General features: G+C 38.6%; 1 protein-coding gene and 1 long non-coding RNA gene across 4 annotated transcripts; one reads left to right on the top strand and one right to left on the bottom strand.

The window, feature by feature from the left end:
• Positions 1–862: 862 nt before the first annotated feature.
• On the bottom strand, positions 863–11,224 carry LOC134199719 (uncharacterized). Of its 3 annotated transcripts, XR_009974331.1 has the most exons (5): positions 10,835–11,224; positions 9,477–9,594; positions 9,229–9,374; positions 3,066–3,218; positions 863–1,062 (listed from the first exon to the last, which is right to left on the bottom strand). It is a non-coding gene; the product is annotated as an uncharacterized LOC134199719 (long non-coding RNA). The 3 variants fall into 3 exon arrangements; XR_009974332.1 differs by lacking the exon at positions 9,477–9,594; XR_009974330.1 differs by lacking the exon at positions 10,835–11,224 and having other exon boundaries at positions 9,477–9,684.
• Positions 11,225–11,311: 87 nt separating this feature from the next.
• On the top strand, positions 11,312–24,879 carry LOC101747147 (sodium-coupled monocarboxylate transporter 2). The gene is made up of 10 exons (XM_004932902.5): positions 11,312–11,607; positions 12,429–12,553; positions 13,050–13,202; positions 13,875–14,094; positions 15,220–15,490; positions 16,840–16,928; positions 17,005–17,113; positions 18,505–18,666; positions 19,477–19,661; positions 24,561–24,879. The coding sequence occupies exons 1-10, from the start codon at positions 11,408–11,410 to the stop codon at positions 24,856–24,858; spliced, it is 1,812 nt and encodes a 603-aa protein (XP_004932959.1). The 5' UTR covers positions 11,312–11,407; the 3' UTR covers positions 24,859–24,879.
• Positions 24,880–26,415: the final 1,536 nt, after the last annotated feature.

Genomic DNA, 26,415 nt, shown 5'->3' with positions numbered 1-26,415 from the left:
TAAAATTACTATTTCATGGCACCCGTTTTCAATCGGTAGAAGACATACAGGAGCATTCGCGGTAGAGAACTGAGCTCCATTCTCAGAAAGCGCTCCATATTTTTTTTCGATGATTGGATTTGGATTTGGAGTATTGGATTGGAACGAATACGTTGGCGTAATAATATCGTTTCTGAAAGAAAACACTTTGAAGTTTTTCATCCAGTTTTGGATGAGTAACTAACATTTTGTGTATTATTGATCTTTTCTCGGTACTTTCTCGACACAGTAGTATGTAACGGATTGTACCTTCAGCCACGAGTAGCTTTCTTATAGTATGTAGTAGTGATACAAAGAGCCTACCAAAACTGAACATCTAATAATTTCACTCTCAATATTTTAATTGCAAAAAAAATATTATTTTCCCGAGGGGGAGGGCGATAGGAGCTTCACTTTCCCCTCTTTGCCTTTTCATGAGTTCTGTCTCATTTCGAGGTTTGGACGTTGGTTGTTGAGCTACAGGAGGTTTTAGTCGGTTCGACTCCGACATGCTCCGCCCGCCATCTCCAGTGGAGGGCGGAAGTCCGGAGATTTCCTCCTGACAAAAAAAAAGTTTCGCTGTTAGCTGATTATCTCATTTATCATTAAGCTGTAAAGTATTCTAATTTTGTAAGAAGAATTTGCAAGATATCGATAGTATTCATTTATAGAAAATAGGAAAAGACTACAACTCGACGAATAAGTCTGAATAAGGTAGAAAATGAGGTAGCAATTACTGTTTTTGAATAGCTATTCAATTACCGTAACTTTTCTGTGAGGATTATATTTTTAAACTTAGATTTTCGGTAGATTTTAGGAAGATCGATAATTGAAACTAATTGTATTGTATGTTTAATTGTATTTATAATTGAATTTTTAGGATCTGTCAATTTTAGTATTTGCCATTAATCGCACATTGATCGTGAGTTGCTAGTTTCACTGTCGTGAATTCTGTGTTGCGTGATTTTCATAGCGCTTCCATTCTCTAATATTCTTCGAGATCAAGACTTTACAATGTTTTCGTTCGATCAGGCGCTCGTGCCGCTGAAATGAAGTCGGGTATTAGAAACGCAGCTATCTCCCGGACTATTTCCAATTTGTTTGTTAACGTTTTCTTCCATGGACGATTTTTGTTGACAATACTTGAAGGTGAAGAGTATTTTTTTTTTGCAAAATGAATTGTTTATTCTATTTTTCGTGATATTTTTACATGATAAAATCTCCGAAAAGATTTATCTAATATACCTACAGTCACTTACGTTCTGAGATCCGTGATCATCTTTAACCACTTGACAACAGGTTTGTCGTGAATGTTTTTTTTTTTTTATTGCCCTTGTAGGCAGACGAGCGTACGGCCATCTGATGGTGAGTGGTTACCGTCGCCCATGGGCTTCAGCAATGCCAGGGGCAGAGCTAAGCCGCTGCTTACCGCTTAATACTCTCCGCAAGCCTCGTTTGAAGATGGACATGTCATATGTATATCCTATATGCTATATGCCTAGACCTCGCACACTCACAACCATACCAAGTATCCTGCAGAGTATCTTTCCATTACGAATACCGAATATATTATATCACACATTGTACATACACAGGCACGTCACTGTGTAATCGAAATTAGAATTTATTAGGCAAACGTATGTTCAATTTGATTCCGCGTGTGGCAATAATGCGTAAAAACTCATCTCCGTTTCTCCCCATTCCCCCTCCCCCCGTTCTCGGTGAAATATGATGTTTTCCGTACCCAGGACGCGATTAGAAAATTTCTCAGCACTGCGTGTATATATATTTGTAGTATATGTGTATAGTTCCATTTAGTTTTATAAATATTTATTATTTTACTTTTACTTAGATGTCGTATCAAAATCAAAATAGACTGGCTTGCGACCCTCCTTTTTAAGAGGAAGCAGATTAACTAATTTTACTCTATATAAAAGTAGCTACTTCATGAAAATATTTTGTGAATATATATATTTTGTGAATACGGATATCTCACGGATACAGATATCTCACGGATCGTTTGGAACCTCTGGGTCTGCGGAGGGACTTCGGTTCCTTCTGTATTTTGTGCCGTATGTTCCATGGGCATAATTCCTCCTCTGAGGAACTGTTTGAGATGATACCATCATCTCGTTTTTACCATCGCACCGAGCGCCACCGGAGTAGAGTTTATCCATACTACTTGGAGCCACTGCGTTCATCCACAGTGCGCTTCCAGAGATCTTTTTTCCCGAGCGCTCTGACATTCAAACGGGGCTTGTAGAGAGTACTTAACGGTAGGCTTGGCTCTGCCCCTGGCATTGCTAAAGTCCATGGGCAACGGTAACCACTCACCATCACGTGGGCCGTATGCTCGTCTGCCTACACGGGCAATAAAAAAAATACATATTAAAAACGTATATGCTTATCGAAACAGGGTACCTGATTGCCAGATTTGTACATTAGCATAGTCACATCGCTCGATACGAGTATACTAGGCGTCTTATCGTTTAGACCACAATAATACCTTTTATACCTACGTCTTTCATAGCATGCGTACCACCTAAACCATAGCTGTTTGCTGTTACCGCAAAAAAAAAATCTTTAAAATTTCTAATCACCCAAATTCATTCTATTTTATCAAAATTTATTTCATTACTTATTTGCCACAGTCACCCAAAAAAACATCCATGTTTTTACTACCACTTAGTACCTACAACCGTCGTCTGAAATCATATATGTACATATGTGTATCGGAAACAAATACTAAAAAAGAACACGTCTTTACATAATAATATAGATCCTGAACTATACTTAACTATACTTGAGACCTTAGAACTTATATCTCAAGGTGGGTGGCGCATTTACGTTATAGATGTCTATGGGCTCCAGTAACCACTTAACACCAGGTGGGCTGTGAGCTCGTCCACCCATCTAAGCAATAAAAAAAATGGCATATCTTTCTCAAAGGTACCTACTCACTCCAACGGGGATTTCCAAAGTAAAGGTCATCATCATCATCATCATCAGCTCAGAGTCGTCCACTGCTGAATACATTCGTTTCTTACCTTTCACAATTCATGGTTCCAGCGGAACGGTGGGTATCCCATCCCACACTAAGTTTGCCGGTGCGTGATTCCCACTCAAGAACCCAGTCTTCTCCAGCGATAGTTTCTACGGCATATATTTTTAAACCACTGCAAATTCAGCTTGCCGAATCTCTAAGCTAAAGTAGTAGTAAAGTAGTGAATATCGTTGACCAAGCAAATCAATGATCTGTTCTTTGAGTTTAAAAGCCAACATGAAAGTTGCAGCATTAACATTGTGTTGTACAAATCGTCTTCTCGCATTAAAACTGTATAATCTCAAAACTTACAAATTTTACAGGAAAGGTTTAACATGTGATATTTTTAATGTTAATGATCTTTGCAAAAATTATTTCTTATACTAGTTACATTATCTGTCTTTGAAAGTAAGATAAAATTATGTATTAATTTTGTTAATAGTAGTCAAAACAGAAGTAAAAAAAAGAAAAAAACTAAAACTAATCTACGCTATTTTGACAGTATTTATGAGAAAAATACTGACGGTACCAAATGGTTCCGCATATTAACTCAATTTCGAATATTTAAGGAAATTGTAATCTTTTAATGCGAAAAGTCGATATATGTTTTTTTTTATATCATGGCAACACGTCTTATCGACATCAAAAACAAAAAAAAAACAAATCCTTCTTAAACGATAGTAAAAAAGGGACATTTTTCCTCATTTCATTTCCATTGCGATAATGTACGCATGAATCACGGTCCGGGTCCCTCAGACCGAAGGTTCAGATCCATATATCAAACTAATACTGATACGATACGTTAAATAAATATCGACCACCAGGATATTGGATGAGAACGTAACGACGTATGTAAATAACGTTGTTTTCGTAAAAGAAACATAATTCATCATTCGCGTAAGATCGGTTTCAGTTTAACTATTTATTAGTTGATTGTGATAATTGGCAGATTTATTTATCAGTAAGTATTAATTTTTACACTTCAATTTTTTTAGGTTTATTTTAATGCAATTTTAATCAAAAACAGAGAAACTAACTCTCCTATGAGAGCTCGGTGATTAAAAGTAAATCTTGTCTAATAATCCGATCCTATTTTATTACAAATTAAACAAAGATCATAATACTTATTTAATCATGAAGCATGTACGACTAAGTCAGCATCTAGTGAAACAACTTTGAAACAACTGACTCTTCAACAACTTAATCTATTGAAATTTAGTCCCCGGTCTCAGATAAAAACAATTTCTTTGTCACAAATTTTCACAAAAACACAATTCAATTTGTCAAATGTAAGAATGCGCACGGCTCTGACAATTTTCCTTTTGTAAGCAAAACACGTCGCAAGCATATTCCAATGTGACGTATACCTTTCATCGCAACATCTTCGATTTAATGATATTATTGGGATATTGGCTCACGCGAGGTTGTAGTGTTGACGAAATTTTGCTATCACTCCATCGCATCGCACTTTGGTATCGCAGTCAATAGGGTGTGACACTATGCTGCTGTCAACATTCTAGTTCAGGCAAACTTCAAAATACCCTGATGTTACAGAAGCTACATTTTCGAATTCAGCCGAATCCAATGGAATCGAATACAACTGGAACTAAGCTAAACTAATACTATCATATGAATGCTTCCCCGCCTTTGAAAGGAGGAAGGGGTCTCAAGGAGCTTTTAAATTAACTTCAAAGCAGAACTTGGTTTTGCGAATTCCATTTTTTGTTTTTTTTTTTAATTGCATTTACCTGTTTATTTTTAACTTTATTGTTAGGTATTTATAAGTACATAATACAAGTTCCGAAGATATCACATAAATATCACATAAATTATAATAAAGTCTGCTGTCGTGTAGGCTTAGTTGCTACGCATATCCGATGGATGATGTTGATTGTATTCTATTAAATCTCGATAAATATGTTTAAAACTAATCTAAATTACTTCTGGAAATAGATAATAGTATCTGATAATTAGCTGAAACAATTTTAAATAATTGTTTAATTGACTCGGTTGACTTCACTCGTCTAGTGACGTCGATCGCACCACCATTCCGTTGTGGTGGGGCGATCAGACAATATATATTCGAGCACACCGAGGTAGCATTCATTCTCGACAGAGAGTTGAAAGTGTAAGCACGATCACTGTAAAATTACTCTGTAAGTGAAAAAGTGGAAATAAATACAAGCTGTTTGTGCAAAGTGACGCATTATTGAATTCCTGCTGACCTAAGCCCTTTATTATTAATGAAATATTATTAAAGAAATTCAATTCGTGATTAAGTCCACGTAAAACCTTATATGTATATTTTACTTGATGAATAAGCGACGAGCTCACAGTATACCTGATTTCAAAGAGTTACTATTCTAAATCCCAAAGATATCGTCAAATGACTGCAATTGCCCACCCTTAAACGGCAGCTCGAAGTTTCAATGGAATAATTGCAAGATGGTTCCTCCTTTAAAACAAGAACGTAACTTCGTAGTATCTTTTCTTTTTTATTGCTTAGATGGGTGGACGAGCTCACAGCCCACCTGGTGTTAAGCGGTTCCTGTAACCCATATACATCTACAACGTAAATGCGCCACCCACCTTGACATATAAATTCTAAGGTCTCAGTATGGTTACAACGGCTCCCCCATCCCTTCAAATCGAAATGCATTACTGCTTCACGGTAGAAAGAGGCAGGGCGGTGATACCTACCTGTGCGGACTCACAAGAGGTCCTACCACTAGTAAGTAATAATACGTTGTAGCAAGCAACAAAAACTAACTTTTTTATTATTATACAAAAATAAACATTCTATAATGGTCACGTTTGACACATACACCGCAGCATCGACACTACATAAGAAATTACACGTTCCTCTCTATCAGGTCTAGGGGTGGTGACGTCACAGGCCCGCCTCAAATAAATGTGATGGAAATTGGAGGATTTGTTTACCCATATTCTTCTCAGGCTGTCAACACTAAAACGTGGAGTTGTCTATGTGGAGTTATTGTTCTAGTAGTAATGCTGTGTATACGAGACTTCGACCCAAAAACGACTTTATTCGATACTATTATAAGGCCTAAGTTGGCTACCTGTTTTTTGGGGAGTTGGCCAGACAGGTTCAGGGCTTTTCTGGTGTAATATTGGACATCAAAAAGGCCGCCGCCCTAATGATATGAACATTCAAATGCATCTGAGAAGCCACACGACTATTCTACTGCTTCAAACTAGTGAAACAAATCGCGAAGGCTAAATTTTAAGTTTTGGAACGAAGTTCCTTATGGGACGACGCGGAGGGGTACCCTAACCGGGAAAAAACGTCCGTAACGTAAGATTTTTATTAGTAATTCACACAGTGTACGACTTAACTTTGTAATAATGTACAAAAAATAACATATTTTTTTATCATTCATTGACCACGATCTCAGAGCGTTCGTTTGAGCAATACACTAACTCTTATGCAAACAACCGTGAATGGAGTGTACCACAATAAGTTCGCACAATGACCGTGGGTTGTTGTGAAACCTCCAGTTTTATTTTCTTTATATCTCGAATACAACTTAAAATTAATATTTTTATAATAAGGAAGTTCGTTCTTATCCGTAGTCCCACGACACCACACATCTTTTTTTTACCTTAATAATAGAACGCGAGCAAAAAATTCATCGCATACATCCCCTCGATCACGCTGAATAAATTCAAAACAAACGAATTTAACTAAAACACGAGACCATCTTCCAGCAATATGTGTAAAATAATATATCATAAATTTGGCCTAAGGATAGGACCTTCTAGAAGGGCCGGGCTATAGTCCAAGCTTATCTACGAGAGGCGTAAAATTTATGTTAATGACAGCCTAGAAACGGGAAATAACATAACGTTAACCAAAGAAAGCATTTTCCTCGATAACGTGTCCCTGTTAAATGAACGCGGCGACACACTATACTGAAAGACGCGCGAGATTTTGTCGATAGCCCGATGAATTGGTATCAGGAAGTGATTTTTCTCTAATTTGGTACAGGCAATCGGACAGTAACATCAAAATAACCTAATACTTAGTTAAAAATGATGGGAACTAAATGAAAACTCACAAAGTAAATAACCTAATAATTTTTTTTATACAATTCAAGAATTTCTGTTGTAAATCTAAATGTTACAACGCATGAATATACCTAGCCCATTATTCAATTTTTTTTTTTTTTTATTGCCTATGTGTATGGACGAGCTCACAGCCCACCTGATGTTAAGTGGTTACTGGAACCCATAGACATCTACGATGTAAATGCGCCACACACCTTGAGATATAAGTTCTAAGGTCTCAGTATAGTTACAACGGCTGCCCCACCCTTCAAACCGAAACGCATTACTGCTTCACGGCAGAAATAGGCGGGGCGGTGGTACCTACTCGTGCGGACTCACAAGAGGTCCTACCACCAGTAATATTGGGTACCAACATGTTATACATCAGCACAGAACGTTACAGGTATCATATACATTAATTTCACACTAAATGCTAACACAATTACAGGTACCGACCGCATGCATCGAAAAAAAGCGGTTCATTATATAAAAAAAAACAAAAAAAACTATATATAACATATAAAATAGGCACAAACAAAACAGATAAGTACCATTTTCTCTTTCTTTTGTCGATCGATTGTTTTTTCTTTGTGTTGTAGGTATTAAATCGATGTACTTAGTTGTATTAAAGGAATATTAGAATAGTGAGTTTATGTATTAAAACAAATCGACAATATTTCAAAAGGTAATAGGTTACAGTTGAAATTAACCTAAGTAATTAGTAATTAATGTTAGTGATTATACCTAGTCGGAAATCTATGAGTGGTTGCATACGATTTATCCTTTTCTATTTATAGTACGACTTATTTGTGGTTGTAAATTTATTTGAACACTAGCGACCCGCCCTCGCTTCGCTTCGGAAACATTAAAACACACATGAAACCAAAAAAAAAATTAAAAAAAGTAGCCTATGTTCATCAGGGACAATGTCGGCTTCTAATGGAAAAAGAATTTTTCAAATCGGTCCAGTAGTTTCGGAGCCTATTCGAAACAAACAAACAAACAAACAAATCTTTCCTCTTTATAATATTAGTATAGAGAAATAAACACAGAACGAAATTTCGTTCAGACAAGTTTTGTAAAATTCGTGGGCTAATATTTAGAAATAAACGGTCGCATTTCCAAATAGTTCTTAAGCACCAAAACTCAACTAAAACCAAAAATTGGAACGGTGAAGGAATAACATCGTGTAATAAAAATCAAACCCGCTAAATTATAATTTGCGTAATTACTGGTGGTAGGACCTCTTGTGAGTCCGCGCGGGTAGGTACCACCACCCCTGCCTATTTCAGCCGTGAAGCAGTGATGCGTTTCGGTTTGCAGGGTGGGACAGCCGTTGTAACTATACTTGAGACCTTAGAACTTATATCTCAGAGTGGGTGGCGCATTTGCATTGTAGATGTCTATGGGCTCCAATAGCATCCACCTCGTCCATCCATCTAAGCAATAAATTAAAAAACTATCGATTAAAATAAATCGAATATGATAGATACGAATAGCCAATATCGTATGACTTTATAATCGGGTTCGCAAAAGCACCAGCGCGTGCAAAAAACTTAGCTCCAAGCGACCAATTCATTCGTTCCCATATCCGGTTATCGCCGGTTTATCATACGCCCGAGGGCCCACTGTGACTCCTACCGAGATTATTTTAAGCATCAACCCTTAACGTTTGATTAAACCACCGTTCTTTGACTCAGTTACGTAGTTGACATTTTTTTAGTAATACCCAAAGATTACCTAATATTATTGGTAATATCATATTAGATTTGATTCTGATACAGCTTATTGTTATTCAGGATATTCGATTGTGTTTAAGTATATTTAGATGCGTATGGTAAACTCTGGTAGACTGTGAGATCGGCCGTCATTAGAGCAAGAAATGAAAATCAAGTCTTAAACATACTTCGAAAATCCACATATAATTCCATTCTTCTCTAATACAATGCTATGGAATTTGTCCTTGATTATTTCTTCTAAGTAGAACAAGCTGAATATTGTTTAGAATTGTACTTCTTTACATCACTGCTCCGCTTCTATTACTTTTAATAATGTAGATATTAAGCCGATACAACACGCATATATTACAACATGCATACCCGGTTATAATAATATAACGATCCCAATAGTCCTATACAAAGAAAGCCTCTCATTGATTTACACGAACACATTTCGCCAGAATCCATTTGCAATCTGGTCCCACAACTATTCCAAATAAAAGGAATTCCTCGTACAAAAGGGAAACCTGGGGAAAAGAAATAAAAAAATATAATAATTCAAAATGGCGTCTGGCCACTTAATAACTGCCTGACACCATTGGGAAATATAATTTAATTTTTCTTTATACCCCTTCTGTTTTCTCTCGTTTGAATTGAATCTTGTGTCTTTATCTCGCATTTCCTTGGTTAACCCCCCTCCGCCCCAAAACTTCCGTTTGTTCGGGTGGTCCCGTGTCACCCAATGTTCTGGACAAGAATTATTTGCGATATTGTGTGTAAAATGATTTGTGTATGAGAATGTACTGAAAATTTATCGTAGTATTACAAGAAGTTTTGTGAAATATTTTTATATTATTCTCAGAGTTGTTTTACCTGTCATGATAGGCGAGGTCAATAATTTGACTACATATTATTAAATAAAAAAAATGTTTTCCAGTTTGAATAAAAAATCAAACCTTTGGTAATTAATTAAGGTGAACATCGACAATTAATAGAACAATCTGAAGAAAACTTTAAAATATTCATTTTTGTGGACTAATAACGCATACATATACATATTATATTGGTATTTATGACCGACAATAGTAATATTAATCGCGGAAGTTCGTATTTACTTACATTAAAACATTTTTTAAGTCGTGCCTCTACGTACTTTATTGTCCAACCATAAAATTGAAATCAGTGACATCTTTTCGCATTTATATGAACTACAATATCATTATTCTAAAATTGAACAATGCCCTCTAGGGCTCTATTGACAAACTAAATAATCAAAGACAGAAAGAGCTTATTATTACTTTATAATTATGACACTAGAGGGCGTTGAGACAAAAAAAAGTATTTTTATGTCAGCAGCATTAACTTGGTTCTAGTAGTATCTATAATCAGTAGAGAAATTTCAGTTAGTAATGCAGCCCACTCTGAACCCACTGAGTTTCTCGCCGGATCTTCTCAGTGGGTCGCGTTTCCGATCCGGTGGTAGATTCTGCGAAGCACGACTCTTGCTAGGGTTAGTATTAGCAACAACGTCAGGTTTGAGCTTCGTGAGCTCACCTACTCGCCCAGTTACGCTGATATGGTCTCTCAAGACCATCAGCTTAGGTAGGAAATGAAAAATAGTAATGATATTATTTGCAAAAATTAAATAAGAAAACATATCAACATGAATTTATTTACTGTGGACGTGAATAAAATGATAGAGCTCATAAAGAAAATGCTGCCAATGACTTTGAATCATGAACTCGAAATCAAAATTCTATCGAGTAGGTATCTGCAGTCTATATGAGGTAGAAAACGATCAACTCAATAAAAAAATATTGTCTCACATAATATAATTGACGCAATGTAAAATGAATTAAAAGTTGGATGATTTTACATTCCTTGATAGCAAAATATGAATTCAACACACTTAAACAACAAGTAGGTATATTTAATTTAGTAAATAATTAATATATTATAATTTCCGTCCACATTAAGATGCATGTACCTAATCACCGAGCTGACTTCGGGAGTGTTTTAACTGCTCCTGATGCTTTATACGTGGAAGATCCTTTCAAATTACAATATTTTAATGTACGAAAGAAACTAGATTAAATGTGAAAGTATTTTGTAACCTTATCCCGTATCATAGCATCTAAATTAAACAACGCTTGATATCACTTTACGAAAACGTTCAACAAAAACGCTAGAGAACTCGACAAACCATTTCATGACGTCATTTTTAACTATTTATTTATGGATAAGCATTCTACTGTTTGTTTTGATAAGGGCAAGATACAAGCACGCGCACTTTCGGGCACATATGAAGTGAATTACTTTTGGCCTTTACGAGACAGAAATGGGAAACCGTTAGACTGAATTATCAAAAAATAAAACCATACGAAATGCAAAACGTTTGCAATCTTCTATTTGCAAAGGGATTGTTATAAAATCTAGTTTTATCTCACTATATCTGTTTTATTATTGTCAGGAGTGAAGCACTGATAATATAAGTCTTATTTGCAACTAGATAGAGTGTTCGACACACGCCAGTTAATAATTAAAAAAAATATTTTTTAAAATGAATAATGTTAATTATACAGTTTCACAAATATACTTCAATATCGCCGAGTATTGCCTTTTTGGTATTATACTCGGCGTTATAATAGGTATTATATTGTATTATAATTTAATAAACAGAAAGTATAATACAGTTGCTGGATTCTTATTTGGAGGGAAAAATATGTCCGTTATTTCTGTGACATTGGCTCTTATTGCAAGGTAAGAATTTGAAAGAAATCACTTATATTTTCGTTGTAATGTATCGATTTTATTCTGTTCTATCAGCTCAAAGACGTACACTGCTGTACATAAACTTCCCCCAAGCCTCGTTAGAAAGATCGATCTTTGTCTGCTTGCATCCAGCGGATTCCTGCCAACCTTAACAGGTCATCAGGCCATCTTGTGGGAGGCCTACCCACTACGTCAATACCTAATGTATTGATAGGCGCTGGTGCTCGGGATAAATAAAAATTCTACTGGAGTTACAACTTAAAATTGTATTGGCACTTAGAACACTCACAGAACACGTTAAAATTCTTAATTCACTTTTTCCACTTCACTTCAGGTGATCCGTTCACTGTTTCGCTTCGTCTAGTTCCGATTACACTCACTGAGTGCGATCTCTGCAACGTTTTTATAGTCGATACGGCATCCCTAGCATTGTTGAGCACATTCCTCACAAGTCGAGTATTTCGATGTGCATTTCCGCTATTTGACAATAGATGACGTTGTACTTCTCTAGCGTTCTAGATGTTACAAAATCCTTCGAAATTCGTTCGGCTATTCGGCGATAGATGTCGTTACTCTTACCGACGCGACGTAACAATATCAACCTCGTTATTATCTGAAGGGTTTGTTGGATTTATACCATCTGCTCCGAAGGATAGAACAATCATGTTGCAGTTATAATGAGATTAGGTGATGTCTCCAAGCGGGCGGTGTTGTGGTACTTATGTGCTATGTGACACTAAGTAAACTACATTATTTTTTATCTACAAACTTACTAAGCACTAAAACGCTTACCTTTTTTTTTATTACAGTCACATAACCAGCATCACTTTGCTCGGTGTGCCAGTCGAGATATATCTAAGAGGAACGCAATATTGGGCGTCTGCTCTGTCTCTGATCATTGTAACATTTCTCACAGCCGTTATTTATTTACCAGGTAACGTTATCTCCGATATTTAAATTAGGCCTTCAAAAACGATAAGCGTCGTATTTGACTTTCAAATTTAAAAAAATCACTACCTGCTCGTACTATTATGTATGTACTTGTGATTATGTGTTCAATTCATGACAGACTCAAATTGATTTTCGCTATATTTCGGTATATGAGACATTTGAAAATGAATTACCAATTAATTAATTTGAAGGCTTTAGGATTATTTTTTTTTCTATAATTTGTGTCCGCAATTTTCCCCCCTACTTATTCGCTAGTAGTCTAGGAGGCTATTCCAGCTACCGGCAGACTAGTAGGTGAGCTTACTGGCTTACCCTGAGTGAATTTGCTAACACTAGCTCTAGAAAGAGCAGTGCTTCGCAGAATCAGCCGCTGGATCGGAATCGCGACCCACTGAGAAGATCCGACGAGAAACTCAATGGGCTGTGTCTATTAGGACCACAATGTTTTTGGACAAGTTCACGTAATTAATTTGTTTTAGTGTTCCACAAACTGCAACTGTCGTCGAGCTTCGAGTATTTAGAGATAAGATTTTCGACACACACCAGAACGATTGCTGCCGTGATGTTCATCATCAGCAAATTGATGTTGCTGCCTATTGTTCCTTACGTGCCTCTCACAGCCTTCAGACTCGGTAAGACTTACAGTTTAGAAATTTATAAGGAGCATAGACCACAATACGAGACGTTGTCCTAATAAAAAATACTTTCGTTTTAATAATATGGAATAATCCAACTATACCAATAAATTCCTAGAGTAAGGACAATTTTTTCTCAATAAGAACCTAGCTAATACATGTATACGAACGACATTTACGCCCAACGAATATCGTCATACTAAAAAAGCAAATTACAGCAAATTTATAACTTCAATTATTTAGTTTACACTGATCGTCGAGGCTTCTTTTTCTTAATCCCTTTTTTTATTACTTAAATGACTATATAGCTATACTATAATAAAATACGTGTGCTAAGGCAAAATTAAAAACGAAAAACAAAATGGCGGTAAAACAAGGCCAGTGTCAAAAATTTATGTTTGTTAATCTTGTTCACCAATCGGCTCTAAAGAGATGATGACATTAATAATATTGGAATTCTGCCTATTTCTACTATTCTATTCATAAGGGTCGAAAAGTTAATACGGCACAGTGAGATTTCAAAATAAACGAAATAGAACTCACAACTAAAATTTTACAGGAACATTTAGAGATAAAATCGCGAGGTTAATTCCAACAATCTTGACTTAAATGATTACATTTCCTTTTCTTTAACGTGTTTTAATATCGCAATTTGTTTGTTGATTACAGTAACAGATCAATTAGCCGAACGCATTACGGCTGTAGTATGCGTGTCTTGTGCTACTTTAATAGCTGTCGGTGGACTACAGGCTATAGTTACGCTCGGCATGGTCACAGTATTCCTGGCAATAGCCGGTACTGGCTTGCCGAGTGGATTAGCTCTTTTGCCAATGGGCTTGGCGAAGATGTGGGAACTTAATAGTCTCGGCGGGAGATTGGTTTTGTACGAGTAAGTTTTTTTTTTTTTTACTTTCGAATTTTTATTTTTATTATTATTTATTGTTATTATTATTTATTTTTCGAATATTTTATTGTTTATTTTTGTCCTAGAATAATTTATTCTTTTTTAATAGAATATTTGTATGTACCTATACCTATATGTTAGATTTAAAAAAAACATAAAAAATTTCTTCAATAAAATCATTTAATTAACCTAGAGTCAGAATGTAAGTAACGCGATATATGAAAAAGAGACGGACAGATTTGCGTAGCTATGTTTACAGCTATTGTGTTTTTTGTATCAATCTATGTCATATTTATTTTTTATTGCCCTTGTAGGCAGTCGAGCATACGGCCCACCTGATGGTGAGTGGTTACCGTCGCCCATGGACTTCAGCAATGCCAGGGGCAGAGTCAAGCCGCTGCCTACCGGTATAGCACTTATTTCAATTGAAATTTCGTCATAATTAATAACCGTGCGTGCTGAATGTCAAAATAGACTATCTCTATCACCGGTCCCAAAAAAACCACAGCCCAGAGATGAACTGGAGAAACAATAAACTCAAAAGATTATTGTTCTTTCTAAATTACATTTACTCATTTTCAAACTATAGATTTACATTTTAAAATATTTAAACGTATCCCTCGAGGATTCGGCGATGATCTACATCAGCACATTACATTAACACGTCCTTACGGATTCACCAGATTCAAAAACCTTTGCCTTAGACGCCTTCAGCTCTAACACTAGGAGCAGGGTTAGGGACCACAGTAACCGTACTCGTCGAGCTCAACAAAGAGTTCGACGTGCAACTTAACCCATGATTCAGCTCGCTGAGTTTCTCGTCGGATCTTCTCAGCAGGTCGCGATTCCGATTCGGAAGCAGCAGCTCTTGACTTCGGAGGCACTCGGGCAGCTGTTAGCAAATCCCACCCCTCCCCTCTGAGCCTTTGCTCGCCTACCTGTCCTGGTGAAACTGGAAAGGCCACCAGTAATCCTTCAATCCTAAAAAAAGAAAAAACATTGCATAAAACATATACTTGCAAATCTCCGCAAAACGAAGACATATAGAAATAAATGTTGTAAGACTAGCGTATTCTTTAAATTGGCATTTATTTTACATTTTATTTTTAGTCCCGATCCCGAATTGGAGCACCACACGTCCTTCTTTGCAGTCACATTAGCATTAAGTACCAATTGGCTGTGGAAAATGGCCTTGAGTCAGGGAACTCTCCAGAAGCTCCAAGCAGTATCGACGATAAATAAAGCAAGAGTATGTTTGATCATTGCATGCGTTGGAGTGATCTTAATGAAATTGCTTTCTTGTACACTCGGCTTGGCGCTGTACGCCTGGTTTGTCGGCTGCGATCCATTGCTCGCTGGAAAAATTAAGAAACATGAACAGGTAATGATGTTAAGTTAAAATGGTAAGTTAAAAACCTATATATTGCTATTGGAACGAAGTACCTTATCGCGCGTTGTGAAAGGGGGCTAGACGGAAAAAATTCTTACGTAAAGTTGTCACGACACTTTTTAGATCCGTCATTCTGACCAATCAACGTGTAGGCGCTTATCGCGTGACATTGCTCGTATCCGATTGGTCCGCGTAATGAGTACAGTTTCTCGAGATAGCGTTTCAACAATAGTAATTTAGTTCATAGTATTGTTTTTTCTTCTTCATAATGCCGTAATTTATTATTATAACTTAAAAAAAATATTACAATTCCTTCACTAATTAATCGAAAGGAACTTCGTTCCATCCGGGTGTCCCTTGACACCTCTGAAGTTTGTTATTTTACATTTTTTGAGTCTCTTTTTTCTTATATATAGACATACTATATGCGAGCTTATGGTCCCCCCGTTTGAAGAGGTTGCCGTAGACTATCCGAATCAAAAATTGAATACTGTCAACTATATGAAGACAAGAGATCTTTGTCTCAGTTGTATACAGCTATCCAATACTACGAATTCTATCGCATTTGGTTGACGGCAAAAAAAGCAGGGTCATGTATGATTTTTGCAATAATAAAAACAAACCAGGCGCAAAAAAGGCGGTCTTACTAAAACGCATTTCTCAAAAACTACTATTTTTTATTTTTTTATTGCTTAGATGGATGGACGAGCTCATAGCCCACCTGGTGTTAAGTGGTTACTGGAGCCCATAGACATCTACAACGTAAATGCGCCACCCACCTCGAGATATAAGTTCTAAGATCTCAGTATAGTTACAACGGCTACCCCATCCCTTCGAACCGAAACGCATTACTGCTTCACGGCGGAAATAGGCGGGGAGGTGGTACCTACCCGTGCGGACTCCCAAGAGGTCCTACCACCAGTGATTACGCAAGTTATAATTTTGCGGGTTTGATTTTTATTACACGATGTTATTCCTTCACCGTGGAAGTCAATCGTGAACATTTGTTGAGTACGTATTTCATTAGAAAAAATAGTACCCGCCTGCGGGATTCGAACACTGGTACATCGCTACATACGAATGCACCGGACGTCTTATCCTTTAGGCCACAACGACTTACTTACACTACTAGCTATAATCTTCTTGAACTTCTGTATATTCCTAATGTTTCTATTCTCACCTGCCGTTGTACGTATTCCTATCTTTTCAGACCACTAGCATTAGGCTTTCCGTCTTTAGACTTTTCCCTCTCTGTTTTGCCGGTATTCCGAAACATACGAAATATACAGACATATAAAAAAATATATAATTACCAGTTAAAGATAATATCTTATTTTCAGTTAGTTCCGCAATTCTTGAACCACCTGTCGACAATGTTTCCTGGTATCTGTGGTATATTCATTATATCGATATTCAGCGCCACTGCCGGGTAAAGTAGAATATTTAATTACCAAATTGTTTTAAGTTCTGTCGTCAAACAATTAATTTTATTATAAACTTTTAAGGTGCATAGCAACGATAATTAATTCAATAACTGGAGTGTTGTTTGAGGAATTCATCAGGCCGTGGATGCCGCAAGACACCAACGAACTAACATGTTGCAAAATCATGAAAGTAAGTTCAAATATCATTATTATTATTATTATTATTATTATATTTCCATAAATGGAAAATATTAATTTGCTAAATTGAATTAAAATTTTTAATTATTTACATTATCACTATTTCTTCAAGTGAAACGTGTTTGTTTGTGAGAAGTTCAAGTTCAAATGTCTTCTTAAGACAATTATTAGGTTTTCGTATTTCTATCTATAGGTATTATTATTTCGTATTTCTATCTAGATTTTAATCAGACGATACAAGCTTGCGATCTTAATCTTCTTCAGTAATTAGATATCCCATAAACCGTCCATTACCCCATTACCCAGTTCTGTTGTTGTTTTTTAAAGTTTTCCCTTACCACTGTTGCCACTAATCAATTGCGTTTTCATTATTACATCTCGGGGTGGGCAGCGTTTGTAAAGTCGTTTTTTTTTCCTAGCTAAACTGATGGTCTAGAAAGACCATATCAGCGTAACCTTAACTAGTAGGTGACCTCCGGGGCTCAAACCTGACGATGTTGCTAACACGAACAGTACCAAAGCCGTGCTTTGCAGAATCTACCACCGGATCGGAAACGCGACCCATTAAGATCCAGCGAGAAACTCAGTGGGCTGTGTTTGTGGGCTAATTTACTCGCCGAGCCGTTCATCGCAAGCGACGGGTTCGACGAGGACGTTTACCGGTGCTTGTGGTACCTAAAAGCACCGTCAATGGATTGGGAGGATCCGTAATGACGTGTTTAGGGCGACGTCGACTGTTTACCAATGAGGATCATGGAGATCCATGTTCCGTAGGAACCATGGTGCTCCGACAGCTATCCTGCAAAAACGGGATTGAATAACTTGAAGGGGTTTCAAACTGGTGCGGGCCGCGTGAGCGAACACTACACTTGTATAGGTCATGAACAGTGTTCAAATACCACAGTCATGTACCAAGTTTTCTATAGATAGATGATACTCAACGGCCGTCTGGTGTAGTGGTAAGTGACATGGTCACTACATAAGGGGGTCGCGGGTTCGAATCCCGCCAAGGGAAGATATTTGTATGATAAATATAAATGTCTTTTCCAGGGTTATGGATGTATATTAAATATATGTATGTGTATAATAAAAATCTTACATTTATTTCCGTTATCTGGTACCTGTAACACAAGTTCTTTACGAACTTATCACGGGACTAGTTAACGTGGCGTGATCGTTAGTAAATATTTATATTTATTTATTTATTTATGATAACGTACATTGACGATTACTACAACGATGTAGGATTGACGTCATGATATAATCCTGTAAACGTTTTAACATCATGTAAGCGGTGAGATTGCTAACCTTTGATTAAAGAAATGGGTAGGCAATTTGAAATCCAAGAGCCATCTAATTATTCTCCATTCAATCTTAATCCAGGTTCTTTGTATGCTGGTTGGGTGTTACTGCGCATGCGTGGTCTGGTTTGCGAAGGACTTAGACCGCTTGCAGCACGTCGCTTCAGGTGTGACAGGAGTATCTGCAGGCACTTTACTAGGCTTGTTCACGCTTGGCATTGTCTTCTCGAGGGCAAACAGTTGTGTGAGTAGATGTTTTTCAATACGATATGTTATTGGTCTCGTAATGTTAAAAAAAGGACTAAAATCGATACATTTTTAAAAATTTGCGTAGGTAATTACTGGTGTTGTGGAACCCGTACGGGTAGGTACCACTGCCCCTGCCTATTTCCGCCGTGGATCGGTAATGCGTTTCGGTTTGAAGGGTTGGGCAGCCGTTGTACTGTGACTCGTGTCTCGAGGTGGGTGGCGGCATTTACGTTGTCGATGTCTATGAGCTCTAGTGATTTAATACCAGGTGGGCAGTGAGCTCGTTTTCTAAATATATTCATATAAAACCTATAAAACATTCATAAAAAATTACATCCAAAATACTAAAATTTAAATTATTGCCATCTGTTGAAGGCTTTATAAACTACTACAAGTGCTGCATTTGGATTATTTTCAATTTCTTAATAGTTCACTAATGTACATTAAGATGGCAGCACTAAGTTAAGTCATTTTCCGATAGATGGCGATGCATTTTATTCTGTTAGGTTTTTTCAATGATGTTCAAAGATTATCACTGATTTTTCTTTCTTTTACGTTACTGACTTATTAAGCGTCCGACCCACCTGATGTTAAGTAGTTACGGGAGCCAACAGGTATCGTCATAAAAGTGCTACCACCTGCATTGCGATATAAGGTCTGCCTTAATTCATAGTATAATAGATCTTCCACCCTGGACATCACAACGCATTACTGCTCAGCGCTACCTACCCGTGCGAGTACACAAGATGCCATACCACAAGTAAAAACTGCCTACAATACTAAATACAAAGCGTCTTTCTTTTAGGGTGCATTAGGAGGGAGCTTGCTAAGTCTACTCTTATGTGGATGGCTGCTCATTGGCGCGGAGAATTCTCTAGCAAGAGGTGCATTAACGTTCCAAGGAAAACCTTTGACAACCGCTGGCTGTGGCAAAGTCAACTTCACGCTCACCGCCTTTGATACCACTACAACTCCAATGCCTAATCTACTGTAAGTACTGAGTTTGTTTGACTTACAAACACCAATCATTATAGAATCTTAAGTAGGTATCTGTAAATTTTAAATTTCAGTTTTAATCATCCTTAAAACTTGAATAATTTAACTAAATTCGTAACTGGTCGTAGGGCACATTGTAATCTCACCCTTTTAGATAACACCGCCATGTCTATGTCTCTCTCGAAGCAGTAATGCTTTCTTATTTTGAAGAGCGTCACAGTCGTAATAATATATAATTGAAATTTCAAAGTAATGTCTCCAAGTGGGTGGCGGCATTTAGGTTGTGATTTACATAATATGAACTACAGTAAGCACTACACACCAGGTAGACGGTAAGTTTTAACATTCAATTAAGCATTTAAAAATGATCAAATTTCTTTATTTTCAATTTTATTATTATATTATAAGTATTTCGTTTTGAATTTTCGAATACTTTACATTTTTCGTGGCCAGCACAATATTCTAATTTCCGAAATGATATATCTAATAACAATTAAACCTTAAGTGTTGTTCAATTATGTCTTAAGTAAGACAACAATACTCGACCATAATGTGGTAAGGTTTATAATATACCTATATAAGGTAATTACTAATATATGTTAATTTGGATAAATCACTTCTTTTTTGTTCTAAGACTGTGAACACCGGAGCCTGAACTATATCATATAGTTGATAAAATTCCTCTCAGAATGGGCTTCAGAATACGCATCTGAATCGGTGCAAATATCTACTTCAATAACAGCACACACCTGATTATAGCACGCACCTGATTATATCTATAGTTTTATTTGTCGTAGTCTGGAGATAATTACCAAGCGGAACTAGCAAGACACGAGCCACGTCACCGGCAGCCTCTAAACCAGCCTTTCCCAAAGTGGGCGATAACGCCCCCTTGTGGGCGCTGCAGGTTTAAAAGGGGGCGTTAAGAGACCTTGAAAAAAATGGGGGCGTTGTGTAGAGGTTTGGGAGGCGATTTGTAATTTCATCTAGAAGGATTCTTAGACACCAACTGAACTCTCGCTATAGTGTTTCTTAAGTAGGTGAAAAAATGGCGGCGCTAAAAAGTAATTTATTCTCAAAGAGGGCAGTAGAAAAAATAAGTTTGGGAGCCGCTGCCTAAGCAAAGTCTAGTCTACAACTTCGCTTCGAACGCGGTTATTACGAACAATAGGGCGAAATGAAAATAACAGTTCTTGTCTTGATTAACCGTACCTGTAAATAATTAAGTCCGCAAAACTCGTAATCAGAAGCAAATTATTGTACATTAATTAATACTAAAATCTCTTTCATGCGGAGACTAGCTTGAGTGTGTGCGTGTGTGTAGTTTGTTGTTGGACCAAATAACAAATTGAAATGTTCCATTCGATATTTTGAAATCATGGATGCTGTGTTCATTTTTAGTTTTAACGAGATGCCGTTGTTTCGACTAGTTATAGCGTTTTTCCATTTACCTCTTTCCCTATATCCATACAACATATCTATCAAACAAATAAAATTAAAATTTTCTTTTGGAAAATGAAACCATTCCATCAGTATTTTCTTATGACGTTCAACTGTCGTCAGTAAACCGACTTTTTTCCTACTTATTCTAGTAAACCTGAGGGGTTAAACTAGATTCACAGACGGGTTCGACGGGAACGGTGACCGGTGTTTGAAGTACCTAAAAGCACCGATAGTAGATCGGGAGGATCCGAAATGACGTGTTTAGGGCGACGTCGACTGTTTACCATGCGATCCGCGGGACCGGATATATAATTACCGGCGGTCTCGACGAGCGGGCTTTTGTGTCTTGCCGTTTTCTCGAAATGGCGCACTGATGCCGTCTGTAAATACTTACTGATGGACTCGAGGTCCATGTCGTCGTGGAGATCCACGTTTCTTACCTACCATGGTGCTCCGACGGCTTCCCTGAAAAACGGGATTGAATCTCATGACTGGAACTCCATAAAGATGCATTACAAATGCTATGTAGGAAGCAAAGCGGAACCGTTTAGAACTAAATTACTTTAAGATGGAACGTTAATGTTTTACGATCGCAAACGGTTTTCACTACCACCGACGACTTCGCACCCGGTTAAAGATTCCCTGTCGGAGTTTTAATCTCCCCTCGCAACTTCCGTGATATCGAAGCTCAGTTTTATTCCCCCCTTATTAAAACTTTTCCCATATTACTATTACACGTTCTCCGCATTTTTATGAGTTTTCTTTGGTGTTATATTTTTTCGATGCGCTTGGCCCGTATCGTGTTCGATAATTGGTGCACAAATTATTGGGTTCTATTGTATCATTCAATTAACAAAGTTTTTTGGAACGAAGTTCCTTATGGGACTATGCGGAGGGCTATCCTAACCGGGAAAAAACGTCCGTAACGTAAGATTTATTTATTTAGTTTGTTATCAACAGATGTCGCTACACGTAAATTCCACAATTCCTGAATCGCGGTGACGAGATGTTACACAGTCGATAAACCTTCTCGTATTTCTCTTGCTAAATCATACTTACCTGGCGTAGAGGGATACTGTGTTCATGCCGTCGGTTCCCTCAGGGCGAGGTTGCTCTGCGGAGTGGTTGACCCTTGCGATTTTTTTTTATCAACCGTAAAAAATTAAAAAAATGTATACCCGAATAATTATTTTCTTTATACCTCGAATAGAACTTAAAATTAATATTTTTATATTATGGAACTTCGTTCCTATCCGGTGTCCCACGATACCACACGTCTTTTTTCTTGTGCGAGAGACAACGCGTGGGGTTATTAACTGACAATAGTCTTGTAATAAGATAAGCTTGTTATTCGTACTGCAGTAAAAAGTGCTAATTAAATTTAATTGAAGTTTGCGGGATCCGCTGGACGCAAGCAGGGCAGGACCGATCCTTTTTAGGGGAGGCCTATGTCCAGGAGTGGACGTATGTGGGCTGATAGAATAGAATAGATGGTAGGGCGTGGTGTGAACCCGCATGTGCTTGTACGACCATTTCAACTATTTATGCCGTATTGCCAACCATCATACTATACAATTAAAATTTATAATGCACGTCTCAAAGTGGGTGATGGTATTCACGTGACGATGTCTACCGATTCCGGTAAACACTTATGGATGATATTTTTTTTTTCAAAGACACTGAAAAGTTGATTAACAAACCAAAGTATAACAGAAAAAAAAAACCTGTATACATTTGATAAGTTTAAACATATGTTTTTGTAATAAGATTGATAGTAAATTCTGGCTATTTCTGCGGCGAAGCAGTAATTTCAGGTAAAGATCGGTTTGAAGGATGGGCTAGGTCAACCGCTGTTCTCACCTTCCGAGCGACGCAGGTGCTCACGGGACACGGCTGTTTCGGTCGCTACCTGCACCTTGTCGCCCGGAGGGAGCCGACGTCGAAGTGCCACCACTGCAGTGGCTGCAACGAGGACACGGCGGAGCACACGCTCGCGTACTGCCCCGCTTTCACGGAGCAGCGCCGCGTCCTCGTTGCAAAAATAGGTCCGGACTTGTCGCTTCCGACCGTCGTGGCTACGATGCTCGGCAGCGACGAGTCCTGGCAGGCGATGCTCGACTTCTGCGAGTCCACCATCTCGCAGAAGGAGGCGGCGGAACGGGAGAGGGAGAGCTCTTCTTCCCTCTCGGCGCCGTGCCGCCGCCGTCGGGCCGGGGGCCGGAGGAGGGCGTTTGTCCAGCTCCAGCCCCTATGAGGAGGCAGTCTCCTCCCGGTGATGGTCACGGGGCGACCTAAGGGGGTTGAGGCTGCGCCGCACGCTACCGTCACTCTAGCGCGCTGGCACCAGGAGGACGGGACGGCGCGTCGGCGGCTGCGGACTGCGATGCGGTCCGCATTTTCGTCGTCGCTGTCGTCGCCGAACATACTGTTGAAGAGCAACCCGGTCGGCGGTGTATCGCGTTCCGACCCGGCAGGCTGGTCTGGCCCAGCGGGGTATCCCGGAACACCAGCGGCACCGCCCGGGCGGCCTGGTAGGGCCGCCGTACCGCGGAGACTGACGTCGTTGGTCGTCGACTATCGCCTCGACGACCCGTCAGTCGGGCGTCCTCGGGGTGGCGCCGCGTGTCTGGTTGTAGTGTTGACCGCGGGAACCCCCCCTACTCTGAACGGGTTCTGACCCCGGACGGAGATCGGACGTCGGGTGTAAGAGTGCAGGGGAGTCGTTTAGTGGGTGGGCCCTAAAATCCTTGGGCCCGCGATCTGCTCTCAACACCTGCAGATCGTTGAGTCTCACATACCCCGCGCGCCCCCTAGGCGCGGGGACCTCGTAGGAGGTTCGGCCACCGGCCCGAAAAAAAAAAAAAAAAGGTCAACCGCTGTACTGTAAAACTGAGCCTTAGAACTCGTGTCTCAAGGTGGGTGGTCGAATTTGCGTTCTATATGTCTATGGGCTCCGGTACACAATTAACACCAAGTGACTCGACCACTCATCTTAGGTGTAAAAAAAATGTTTTTTTGTTTGGTGAAATCTTAAGAAGATTGACAACCATAAAGCTAGTCAGTAACTTACTGGTGGTAGGACCTCTTGTGAGTTCGCGCGGGTAGGTACCACCACCCTGTCTATTTCTGCCGTGAAGCAGTTATGCGTTTCGGTTTGAAGGGTGGGGCAGCCGTTGTAACTATACTTGAGATCTTAGAACTTATATCTCAAGGTGGGTGGCGCATTTACGTTATAGATGTATATGGGCTCCAGTAACCACTTAACACCAGGTGGGCTGCGAGCTCGTCCATTCATCTAAGCAATAAAAAATAAAAAACTACTAAACAAAAAATGGGTTCACGAAAAAGAGAAAATTGTACATAGCCGTTTTGTCTTTGCTCATATAAATAAATATTATGTAATAAATTTACAAAAATCATGTTTGAAAAGTTACCCTCGTCTGTTTTCAGAAACCCAATCGCCAGCAAACCTCTTCAGTCACTCTTCAGGATATCATTCACGTACTGTCCGTTCGCTGGAGCAATAACGGTGTTGCTTATAGGCGTACCCCTAAGTTATATGACCGGAAAGTCTCGCACCGATTCCATGAACCCTGACGTATTCTGCCCGCTGACCCAGAGCATGCTGCACAAGCCCCAGATGCGAAGCAGGACCGTTTCCGTGGAGGCCAGAGCTCCGAACACTCAGGAAGTGTATTTAGCTTTGGACGAAGCTCTCAAGCACCTAAAGGATGTCATTGATCGATAATAAAGTGCTACTTTTTGTTAATTTTGTTTTTATTTTTTTATTCTTTAAATAAAAAGTAAATTCATTTTTAAAAAATTTAAATACGGAATATGTAGCTGGTGTTGACATAAAGTGCTGAAGCTTTATTATACAAATAGCTAAGTCCTAAACAATTTTTTTTTTGCTTAGATGGGTGATCTAGCTCACAGCCCACCTGGTGTTAAGGGGTTACTAGAGCCCATAGACATCTACAACGTAAATGCGCCACCCACCTTGAGATAAAAGTTCTAAGGTCTCAGGTATAGTTACAACGGCTGCCCCACCATTCAAACCAAAACGCATTACTGCTCCACGCCAGAAATAGGCAGGATGGTGGTACCTACCCGCGCGGGCTCTCACAAAGACCTACCACCAGTAATTACGCAAATGATACAAATTACAAATTACCAGTATACTACGATGATGGACGAACATCTACTAGATATAGGGCGTATTATAAGCCCGCACGAGGAAGCACCACTATCCTGTCTACTTCTGCCACGAAGCGTGACGCATTCCGGTTTGAAAAATGGGGCAGTATCATACAGCTGTTTTTTTCCTACCTATACTCATAGCCTTGAGAGGCTATTTCAGCTTCGCCTTGACGTGTAGGTGAGCTCACGGGGCTCAAACCGGAAGTTTTGCTAGCACCGGCCCTAGCAAAAGCAGTGTTTCGCAGAATCTACCACCGGCTCGGAAACGCGACCCACTCAGTGGGCATACCTCTGTACCATAGAACTGAGACTATAGAACTCATTACTCAAGTTGTATGGCGGAAGTTCCGTTGTTGATACGTTCTAGGGGCTCCGGTACCCTCTTAACACAAGGTGAGCCGTGAATTCATTCAAACTTCGACTTCAAATTTTCTAAGTAATAAAAAAATCTACTAACGTTTTGTGTAATTTCAATTGCATTCAAGGATCTACGTGCGGGCGTAAGCACCTCTGCCCATGCACGTAATGATAATTTTACTGTTTCGTAGAAGGAATTGTTAAGTCTTCAATTTAAAGACAAAATACATCCCCCTTTTAATTATTACTCTTAATTACAATTATCGCTGTTTATACAAAAGAAAAACAATGCTTATTCTATAACATCGGGTCTACAAAATTTTGAGAGCGTTTCAAAATATTATTCGTTTATTTTCTCAAATCTTTTCGATATATTTCCATTGTGACTAGTCCAGTTCCGGACTGTAAGCTGATTTGCTGAATAGCAATCGGTAATCAGATTCGTTTTCTAAATTCAATTTGAACAACAATGTAACCTCAACGGGTTCGTCCGAAAGAACGTCATTTTGACTAGATAAAATAAGGGCACATCTACCCGCATTACCAACAAATTATTTTTTTTAATATTATTCAAGCCATTACCATTGCTCATGGACATTGGCAATACTACGGGTCAACTAGAGCACTGACTAGAGGCTGGACCATACATAGCGAAAACTCTGATAACACATTATGATGATGCTTAGTGGTGGGTGATGCAATATTTCGGAATATAGGATTATATTAATAACTTTATGACATGTCTGAC

This window comes from Bombyx mori, chromosome 11 (genome assembly GCF_030269925.1).
Source record: "Bombyx mori chromosome 11, ASM3026992v2".
Lineage (NCBI taxonomy): Eukaryota > Metazoa > Arthropoda > Insecta > Lepidoptera > Bombycidae > Bombyx > Bombyx mori.
The sequence above is the reverse complement of the archived record's forward strand: the minus strand, read 5'-3'. Positions and strand labels throughout refer to the sequence as shown.

What these genes read in the sequence shown, in the direction of transcription:
- LOC101747147 (XM_004932902.5), top strand. Translation starts at nt 11,408, where the DNA reads ATGAATAATGTTAATTATACAGTTTCACAAATATACTTCAATATCGCC. An exon ending in ACATTGGCTCTTATTGCAAG is followed by an intron (nt 11,608 to 12,428) that starts GTAAGAATTTGA and finishes TTTTTATTACAG; the next exon opens with TCACATAACCAGCATCACTT. An exon ending in TCTCACAGCCTTCAGACTCG is followed by an intron (nt 13,203 to 13,874) that starts GTAAGACTTACA and finishes TGTTGATTACAG; the next exon opens with TAACAGATCAATTAGCCGAA.